The 11,225-nt window shown below is 37.1% G+C and overlaps 1 protein-coding gene across 8 annotated transcripts in view; it reads left to right on the top strand.

Moving 5' to 3' along the window:
- Positions 1-1,982: 1,982 nt before the first annotated feature.
- The window catches only part of LOC113105940 (calcium/calmodulin-dependent protein kinase type II delta 2 chain), a 28,599-nt gene continuing 19,356 nt past the window's right edge, over positions 1,983-11,225 (top strand). For 6 of the 8 annotated variants that reach the window (XM_026267359.1, XM_026267369.1, XM_026267341.1 and 3 more), the window contains exons 1-2: positions 1,983-2,398; positions 4,474-4,568. In XM_026267359.1, coding sequence (XP_026123144.1) covers positions 2,337-2,398; positions 4,474-4,568 — 157 coding nt within the window. In that variant the 5' untranslated portion in view covers positions 1,983-2,336. The remainder of the gene's footprint in view (positions 2,399-4,473; positions 4,569-11,225) is intronic. The other 2 variants (XM_026267393.1, XM_026267378.1) reach the window with 1 other exon arrangement.

Here is an 11,225-nt window from a genome sequence, read left to right as displayed (position 1 = left end):
ACAGAAGATGGTTATAGACTAACAACTTTTTTTAACTGTGACCTGTATTTATATATGCATGGTAGGGCCAAAACAACAACAACAAAAAAAAAATAAATAAAATAAAAAAAAGAAAAACCCAGTGTGTTCAGAATGGAGATGGCAAACCCTTGGCACCAAAGATTTTTCATGTTAATTTTCAGAACTGCCCCTTGAACTTTACATGCCCTCAGTGACACATTCACCCTAAAGTGCATGCCAGAGATCATGATGCAGTGCAACAGAGAATATTCCAGGGCATAATTTGAAGAAAAATGAAACATATTGCAGTCATGTTTACTTCTAAGCAAAAAAAATATATATATAAATAAATAAATAAAGGTTTATAAAGGATAGATGGAAACAATAAGACTAAAAATAAGACTTATTCTTATTCTTAATAAGCCCTCAACCTTCAATTTTAACCAATTTTAATAATCAAAAGTATAATATTTTAGAGCTTCTATAAAAGATATCTGATACTGATTGTTTGCTTCGACAAAGTGAGGCGAATCAATGAGTTTGTGAAATAATTGCTGTACGACAGTGCGCTCTTGTGTTTAAAATATAGAAGTGCACAAGAGATTATTTCACCACACGTGAGCATGCGTAGAATTGCCATGAATTGCCAGCTGTTCGTCTTAGCAGTTCTGCGCTCTGGCAGCATATGCGCCTGGAGGTGATGGAGTCTTGTGAAATATGGAATATTTAACAAATGTCCATATAAAGTATGTATGTATGTAACTGGTGTATTTATTTGTTTGTCTGTTAGTATGTTTGTCAATTATTTAACTGTAACAGCGCATCCTATTTTCTATGATAAAATCCACAATTTAAAGGGTTAGTTCGCCCAAAAATGAAAATTATGTCATTATTTATTCTCTTCCGTGTCTGTTGTGAGAGAGAGTTCAAATCAAAGCAGGATATCCGGTTCGCGAACGAATCATTCAGTTCACCAAATCGAACTGAATCGTTTTAAACGGTTCGCATCTCTAAGACACATTAATCCACAAATGACTTAAGATGTTAATTTTTTTTTTTATGTGGCTGACACTCCCTCGGAGTTCAAACAAACCAATATCCCAGAGTAATTCATGTACTCAAACAGTACGATGCTTCAAAAAATTCTAACTGACCCTCTGATGTCACATGGACCTTTCTGGACATGGACAGTATACCGTACACAGCTTCAATGGAGGAACTGAGAGCTCTCGGACTAAATCTAAAATATCTTATACTGTGTTCCGAAGATAAACAGAGGTCTTACATGTTTGGAACAGCATAAGGGTGAGTTATAAATGACATAATTTTCATTTTTGGGTGAACTAACCCTTTAAGCACAAATTTTATAATTATATTGTAATTTATATTTTATCAGAACCATCATTATTATTGTACTACTCTCTTACAAAATAAGTACCACGTTACTTCCCGGTCCTATATATATATATATATATATATATATATATATATATATATATATATATATATATATATATATATATATATATATATATATATATATATATATATATAATTATTTATTATTATTATAACATGGTGGTGGTACCATGGTACGATGATAGAACCATGGTATTCTTTGAAGTGCCTTGTATTACTATGTTAATAGTGTGATAGGAATTGCCATCTGAGACTATGAACCTGCATGCATTATTACAACTTAATAAGAGGATATCTTAAGAAGGTCATTGTTATTTATATAAAGTTGAAATTATTATTGTCATCATTATTTTTATTAAGTAGAAGTGAACCATTAGTAGAAATAAGAACTTAAGTGTCTTAATGCACATTTGCAAATGTTAATCACTTTTTGTGCATTAGTTAAAATATGCTTTGCATGTTGCACACTGCAGGATTGTGAAATGTCACGTCAATTATTAATTTGACCTTATTGTTATTATTGCCATGAAGATTTATTAAGTATGAATATGAAATGTCTACAGGTGCATGATCTTTGGGAAGCATGGGCTTTGAAAGGGAGGGGAGAAGGGGGCGAGGTGCTGTATGCAAACACGTCCAAGAGAGAGATGGTAACGTCAACGCGCATAATGATGAGCCCATGGAACCGTCGGATGTGAACGCGCTTCTTCCTCCCGTTGGTGATCGACCCCTAGGTTTACACATCTGATCATCTGACATTGATCGGCGCATCTCACTTGAAGAGACCAGGAACTAAGCTAAGAAAAAAAAATCAACCATCAAAAGTGCTCTCCTTTCGGTCTGCAGGAGGGACGAGAGGAGACTCACTGCGCTTCCCCGCATCATACTCTTCATCGCGCTGCCTATTCCCCATCACAATGGCTCTGACCATCTGCACTAGATTTACGGACGAATATCAGCTTTTTGAAGAGCTCGGGAAGTAAGTGCTGGATCTTATACTGCAGGATCATTGCATTCCTGTCCATTTGTTATATAATATGCACGCCTGATGTTACTGAACGCATAATGCAAGGATGCGGCCGCGACGCGTTTTCTATTTGACAGCTCCGCTACAATTGCAGTGAACGCTTATAATAACCTTGCCGTGAGCGCTTGATTACACAGTCTCTGTCTGAGAGCTTTGGAAGCTGCAAACCCAAACGACATTCTTTGATGATCACGGGCGCGTTTGGTACCGGAACGGAACGTTCCAAACGTGCCCATGATGCCCAAACTGCAGGGTGTATGTAGGCACCGCTCTAGGTTTTGTGACGCGGTCATTGTGCTCATCACGGCAGATTTCTAAACAGCTGAGAAAATGTACATTTAAGGGGGGTAGGGTTGGGCTTTCCCCCCCGGTGACAGAAATACTCATGGCAATGCGACAACAGTGCAGACACACGTTCCCGTACCGTTAATTATCGCGTTGGGGATTCCTCGCGTGGCGTTTGACTGGGGAGGGGGAGGGTGCACAGAGGCCACATCGGTGGTCCCGATCTGCAAGGGTTTCAGGAGATACACTAGTAGGTTTCAGCATGTGATCTATTTATATCGGCGTGCTGTTGCATTCAGATCTAAAATGACCCGGATTGAGTTCGTTTTTAAGCCCATTGTGACCTTAAATTGAAATCACTTGAGTAACAGTCCGTTCAAAATATTTTGTCGAAACGTTTCTGCGCCATCTGCGCGGTGGCATCATGTATAAAGATTGGGCACCACAGCTTGGCTTCCCATTGTTACATAGAGATGCCTAATTTTCTATTTGCACGTTTTCGATTTTCATAAAATAGGCTAGAAATGATCATTTTGCACTGTATTATTTATTTGAACCCCTCCAAAAGAAGTGTGAACAAAAGGTTTGACGTGTATGAATTTATTCATTATTTTTTTTTTACATATACGTTTTAACAGCGTTTCCAAATGTTTTTTCACTCGCAGTCAGTCAGAGCGCGCCAGATACACGCTCGCGAAGTCACTTTTACCTGGGGAGGTTACTATAGCAACAGTACGCTGCTCGAGCACATTCCATTAGGATCAGCATATCCTCACTTTGACTGAACATTAGTAGCTTACTATCATTAATTGTTACTTATTAATTACTTAATTACTTTAACACCAAATTAACATAACAAGACAGTTTTTGAAATATAATCCAAGAAAATGTGTATGGTTTTAACATTAAATAGGCTACACCTGTTTTTAATGTTAAATATACATTTTATAAGGTAATTTATACTTTTTAATTAAAAAAAGCATACAATAAACACACACACACAAACACATCACACAATGTTATTATAATATGTTTTATTTAAATAGTTTTTTTAATGATTTTGTGAACATCAAGAAATGTTATATTCTATAAGATACACATACATATACAGTATAAATGTTATATGATATACTATAAATATAAACCAGATATGGTTATAATAAATAACATTATTTAAATAAATCATTTTTAAAATCATTTTATATTTTATTATATATTATATTATATATTAATATATTAATATTACACACACACAGACACATTTATATATGAACTGTAAGTCGCTTTGGATAAAAGCATCTGCTAAATGCATACATTTATTTATATATACAGTATATTATTGTTTCAGCCATATATAGTGAGGTGATTTAACCTTTAATATAGAATTTGAACTTTTTTTTTCTCAAAATTATGACTTTCTTATAGTGAAATTTGAGGGAAGAACAACCACAGCAGAGGGGGCGTTAAAGGTGATGTAATTAACCCCTTCTTTTCCAGCATTTGGTGTGTGCAAGCAGTCAGCAAATATGCGAAACGATTGCAAAACTCCCACACACGCTCATCAAACACACATGGACAAACAACCATGGAAATTTGTTGTTGTGTAACCTTGGAAGCGCTCAGGCTGTGCCTCCACCATGGCACAGATTCTGCTCTCCATGCCATATGTTCTATCTGTTCGGAATCAGGGCCTCGTGCCCATTTTTTTCCTCACCGTCTTCTCTTTTTTCCCTCTTCTTCAGGGGTGCGTTCTCTGTCGTGAGGCGATGCGTGAAGATATCATCCGGCCAAGAATATGCGGCCAAAATCATCAACACAAAGAAGCTGTCAGCCAGGGGTAGGTGACTTATTTAGTGTGCTGTGCTCCATCAGGTGAGATGCAGGACATGAGTTTGGTACAGTTAATGGGGCATCTAGCGTAGCTGAACATGGCAACATTCTGATGTAAGAGCAGCACATCCGATTGAACCGGGATAATGCAAGAGACTGTGCATCTGGGTCTCATCTGGAGCTCTGTGCATGTGCTCTGATGTAACAGATGCTTGCTTCCAAGCATAGCTATGAAGAAGTTGAAGGGATTATGTGTCTGAGAACCACATACATCCACATATCAATCTGTGTATAAACACTGTATACAAATGAGTCTGGATGAAGTAAGTTGAGTGTTTTGTGTTTGTGTGTGTATAAGCACAGTTACATGTGATGTGTATATGTAAGCTTTCAGTGGCTTTGGCTGGTCTTATCCCCTGCTGGAAAGTGAGCGACCCAGTTATTTCAGATCTGTCAGTGTAATTGTTGCTGCTGGCCTGTTTGCCTGCAGGCTCTGCTGCTATAGGGCAAAATAACCAATCAGCTTCCTTACCACCCTCAGAACATCCAATCATTTCTCTTCTACCACAGCATCTTTGTTCCTAAGAGCCAATCATGTCACTCATGTTGCCTTTATCTCAACAATTCCATTAAACTTTCTCCTTTTTGAATGTGAATTTGGCATGGGAAATCGAGAATATTTTTTGGATCATTAGGTTTGAAATACAACCCCCTCCCTTTTCTGCACAGTGGGACTGAACTGGACACCTAGATTCTGGGATCATATCACTGCACTGGTACATGCTGGGATAGCGTTTCCAAAAATACAGCATTGAGTGGTGTGGCAGTTTGTGTTGTATTAATTGCTCTGTCTCGTACTCTCCGCTGCACTGGATGCTGTTCTGTGTCAGGGATGGTCCTAACCTCTTTTTACACGATAAGCCCAGGAACTGCGATTTTATGAGCCCACACATGTATATAAATACCACTGCACACAGACACACACACACACACTGACACCAGATCCAGAAGTGGGATCATGACCTCCAGTCTTTTCACTACTATGAAACATCACATTATGAAATGTAAAATAGCATAAAATCTCAGCACTGACCAGTGAATGAAAAAAACATTTTGTGCAATGGAAACGTTCCATTTTAAAGGTTCTTTATGGAACCAAAGATGCCAATAACGAACCCTGTGTCTGAATATTCATACTAAAGTAGGTGTACGGTACCAAACACCATAACAGACATGTTTTTTAAGCAGCAAAAATAAATCTGTTCATCACTCTAAATTAGTAAGTATAATGCTTAAAAGTAATAAAAACGTGATATTGGAACTAAAGACCATAAAAACACTTTATGTGAATTTATCTTGCTTGTGTTCAGATATTGATGAGTTATTTTTTATTATAATTTTTTTGTGTAAAAATAGAAAAACACAGAGGAGGATAAAGACTTGTAAATGAGCGAACTGGAAAAAGAAAAAAGTCAAAAGAGAGGTCAACACAACAAGCTGAGTACAGATTGTGTATTATGTAATGCAAATGCCATGTAGAAGAGCAGAGGCAACAAAATACAGAAAAGAAGAAGAAGAAGAAGAAGAAGGGATAGTGTTGGAGTTAGAACAAAAAGAAGCAGGAAAACAGAAGACTGGTGTCTGACAAAACAACCAGATGGTCGTTGTCCATGTTGATGGTGCTACTGTTGGTGTTTATGTTATATCAGATGAATGTTAAAAGAAAGAATCTGCTAGTCTATTATGATTTTGTCTCTTGGTGGTGAAGCTAAACTGAGAAAAAAAACAATAATCTCTTACCTTATTTGTCCTCATCTGGTCCTCCTGAGCACTGCTGTGCTCAGCTGTACCTCATTCTATAATCATTGCTTTGATGATGTACTGGAGCTTAGTATGGGTAGACGCTGTATTTTATGTGACACGAATGAAAACAAGGCTGTGAAGGACAGAAATACAGTATGTTCAGTGGTTTGTATGGTTGTGTCATTTAGTGTTGATCGCTACGTTGAGACAACCCCTGTGTATCGACAGGTTTTTCTATGGTTAATATTTTCAAATTGTTGTGCATTTGACTTATATTTGCATTATGGGGCCTCAGTAAACATTCAATGTTGCTACAAGATGACTTGATTTAAAATAAGACAAAACAAGAATTCAAAATGAGCCATACTTAAAGGAACACTACACTATTTTTGAAAATAGGCTCATTTTCAAACTCCCCTAGAGTTAAGCAGTTGAGTTTTACAGTTTTTGTATCCATTCAGCCAATCTCTGGGTCTGGTGGTAGCACTTTTAGCTTAGCTTAGCATAGATCAGAGTCCGGTTAGACCATTAGCATCTCACTCGAAAATGACCAAAGAGCTTGATATATTTTTCCTAATGAGAGTGTAGAGAATAGAGTTCCTTGCTAAATCAGCCTAAACTGTTTTTAGTACCCAATGTAACTACAGAAGAGTCGGGTTTTAAATAGAAAAAATATCGAAACTTTTGCTAAGATGCTAACGGTCCAATCAGACTCAATGAGCTATGCTAGGCTAAGCTAAATGTGCTACCGCCACACCGGCTAAATTGATTCAAAATGGTAAAATTCGACTGTTAAACTCTAGGAGAGTTGGAAAATTAGCATTTTTTTTAAAAATAGTGGAGTGTTCCTTTAAGCTGAAATCAAAATATTTTAATTTAACCCTTATACAACAGTTTTCAGCATTTAGCCTGCAAAGTTATAAATAGAATTAAAAATTAAGTGTAGTATGGACACTATGTCAGGATTCCACCACCAACACCATCATCATCACTCCCTCCACCCACTCGCTCGTCATCCCCTGAATATTAATTGTCATCACCTGCATCTCTTCATCCTCATCACCGTCACCTGCTATCCTTCATCACTGCTCACCCTTATATACCCACTCTCAACCTTCAGTCTCCGTCTGATCTCGTCATTACATGGCTTACAGACTCTATCTCAACACTCGCCTGAGATTCCGCGAATCTTCTGAGAACCCTCAAAGATCGTCCAGTCTTCTTCTGCCTTCAGTCCATTCTGCCTTGGTCCATACTCGCTCTCACTCTGATATTCCCGTCTGGTTCGGAGCATTCTGCTAATAAAACTCTCAAACGGACCATCCTGTCTGCCTCCTGTCTCGTTTGTGACACACTATACCAGCAGTTATTTTTGATATTTGTTTTTATTAGTGACTTAAATAAAGATATAAAAGTCAAATTAGATTTGATTTATACGTTCAATATATAATGACCACATTTATTATTTTACTCTCTCTTTGCAGCAAATATTTTTAAACAATGTATTTCTTTCAGTGTTCATAGTACTTTTTGGCAGATCAGTCTGCTCAGTTCAGTTTGTGTTTTTTCACACATTGAATTCATAATGACTGTTTCACATTACAATGCTAAGTTGAACATTTCTGAATACAGACAATAATTCAGAGACTGTATTAATGAAGATTTCACATGAGCCTTGTCTGAGCTGCTTTTCAAGACACGATGTTCATTACCTCTGAATCTCCTTGACCTATGTTGAGTCATTCACTCTTGGTGTGAGAGAGAGGCTACCATCACACGAGAGGATATGGTGCAGCAGAGCTAAAAATAAACTCAGTGGTTTCTCAGACAGCACCTCATATGAAACACACGCACACACATCTCTCTCTTTGTCTCTCTCTCTTTGTCTCTCTCTCTCTCTCTCTCTCTCTCTCACTCTCTCACATGGTGTTTTACATAAGCAGTTTTAAATAAATTTAAAACATGAAAACATTTGTTTAACATGAAAGAAAACTTATTGGGAAGTTGTGGCCTAATGGTTAGAGAGTCGGACTCCCAATTGAAAGATTATGAGTTTGAGTCCCGGGCCGGCAGGAATTGTGGGTGGGGGGAGTGCATGTACAGTTCTCTCTCCACCTTAAATACCATGACTTAGGTGCCCTTGAGCAAGGCATTGAACCCCCAACTGGCTCCCCGGCTGCCCACTGCTCCGGGTGTGTGTTCACTGCTCTGTGTGTGTGCACTTCGGATGGGTTAAATGCAGAGCACAAATTCTGAGTATGGGTCACCATACTTGGCTGAATGTCACTTCACTTTCACTTTATTCTATCTTCCAGATAAAAAATCTCCATGATGTACCTGTATACATTCCAACAGCGATTAGCCTCATAACCAATTGGCCTACTAGCTCAGTGTACTGCTAGCTGATTAATCTGTAACCCTCCATTGTGAAGAAGAATTACACTTCACCATTATTTGAAAGCATTTAGTACTTAAGTAAAAACTTGTATGCTTTGAAAGAAAATATCTAAGTGAACTGAATGTATTATAGTTATAACCCTAACCCAGCTAAGTAGGATGTTATTTCATAATTCTGTTGCTTTTGAAATATGGTTAAAGTGTACTGCAATATGTACTATCAATAATTATGGTAAACTAAAATATACTTCAGTGACATTTTCACCGAATTTTTGCCATGTATTTAAATACATTTGCAATGCCACATTTATAATTTATAATTTAGTCAATTAAAAATATACTGGAAAAATATAGCCCACTATTATATTGAAATGTAATATCAAATATTTAAGTATGTTAAGAAACATACAGTAGTCTTGAAAGTGTATTCTTTTAAGTACACTTAAATTAACTTTTATTTCATTAACATGATATTTTTTGTTAGTACAATTGTTTTAAATACACTTCAAATTTTGTACTTTAAAATTTGAAGTACACTTTCAAGTGAACAGTCAATACAGTTAAAGGGTTAGTTCATCCAAAAATGAAAATGATGTCATTAATGACTCACCCTCATGTCATTCCAAACCCGTAAGACCTCTGTTTATCTTCAGAACACAGTTTAAGATATTTTAGATTTAGTCCGAGAGCTCTCAGTCCCTAGTATACTTTCCATGTCCAGAAAGGTAAGAAAAATATCATCAAAGTAGTCCATGTGACATCAGAGGGTCAGTTAGAATTTCTTGAAGCATCGAAAATATGTTTTGGTCCAAAAATAACAAAAACGACGACTTAATTCAGCATTGTCTTCTCTTCCGGGTCTGTTGTGAGCGCGTTCACTGCAGTGTAGTGATATCCGGTTTGCGAACGAATCATTCGATTTAACCAGTTCTTCTTAGTCAACAGGTTGAACCAGTTCACCAAATCGATCTGAATTGTTTGAAACGGTTTGCGTCTTCAGTAAGCATTAATCCACAAATGACTTAAGCTCTTGGGTGAACTATCCTTTTAAGTGCACTTCTTTTTCACAAGGTCTAGTATACAATATAGGTTATGCAAATTACTACAGTACACTATTTATTTATACTAAGTATAACTGTGACCTTTTACAAAAGGATAATCATATATATTACAAATATTACAGTCAATGGTCAAACAATATCTGAATGACCTACTGCTTCTTTCAGGATTTTGCAGTGAATATTTTAACTAACACTTTACCATCTCACAATACCAAAAAAACTTTAAAATGAAGTGACCTGGCTGATGTTAAAGGTCACATGACAGTTCCAATATGACAGATGTAGTATATTCAGATCTTATTTGTACTACACAAATGTATGCTTACAGAATATACTTTAATAGTCAAGAAGTAAGTTCTTTATTAAATGTGGTACTACTGGGCAATATGAAAATGTGGATGCAGTGGAAAAGTCACTGGAATGTCATTATAGATCCTTCTGGCATAATTTAACACTTGAACCTAAATACAAGAATGCAAACTTCTGGTTACATACAGTATATGGCTGATGTTTGTCAGATATTCTGGTCTGTTTTCTTTTTCTGGGTGCATCTAAAACCTACGCCATCATACCTGACTTAATTTTTCAGTTTCTGAACACAGCCTATTTCTCTGTTCAGGCTATGTGCAAAACTAGTAGGTCAGTGCTCAGACTGTGTAGTATAGCACAGAGAGAAACTCAATAAACTAGGCCATGAAATTCTGAGGAGAGATAGCTAGGGCACTTTTAATTAGAGACACATTCTCTCAGTTCCCTGTCTCTCTCTATATTGCTCTTTGACCAGTAGTTCAGATTCTCTCATGTCTGAGGGCTGTAACTCAATAAAGTTTAGTCTCGTTGGAGCTAAAGGGTCACTTGCCTGAGAGACACAGAGGTCTATCACCTTTTGTCCTTGAGGTTGTAATCAAAAGGAGCTAAACTGCATCACAGTTTGCAGAATCGTCAGTATAATGTTTCAGGCTGAACCGTGCATCCATTGAGAACTGAATGTTCTTTTGTTAACTCTTGTTTCGGTGGTTGAAGTTGCACATCTTCAGTGTGTCATTAATTGTTCGTGTGAGTGTGTGTGTGGAGGTGGGGGGGGGGGGGTTGAATCCTTTGCAATATTTCTGATAGTCTGACAGGTCATCAATTTGAACTGCAGTCATCTCTTACCAAAAGTAATAGACTGATGCATCAGTCAGGCCTATAAATCAGCTATTTTGAGATTATTGGCCTCGGTAGGCCAATTAACAGATGCATTAGCTTTCCCTGAGGTCTCCTTAAAGTCTCTCCTAGTGTCAGTTTCAAAATTGATCATCAGCCTAGTCGATGAATAATGGATTTCTTACAAATATTTTCAGTGGGGTTTTACAGAAGTCGGCCAATCACTTTCTCCAGAGCGCTATTGATTTTTAATTAAC

The sequence above is a fragment of the Carassius auratus genome, chromosome 1 (assembly GCF_003368295.1).
Source record: "Carassius auratus strain Wakin chromosome 1, ASM336829v1, whole genome shotgun sequence".
NCBI classification, from domain to species: Eukaryota; Metazoa; Chordata; class Actinopteri; order Cypriniformes; family Cyprinidae; genus Carassius; species Carassius auratus.
The sequence above is the reverse complement of the archived record's forward strand: the minus strand, read 5'-3'. Positions and strand labels throughout refer to the sequence as shown.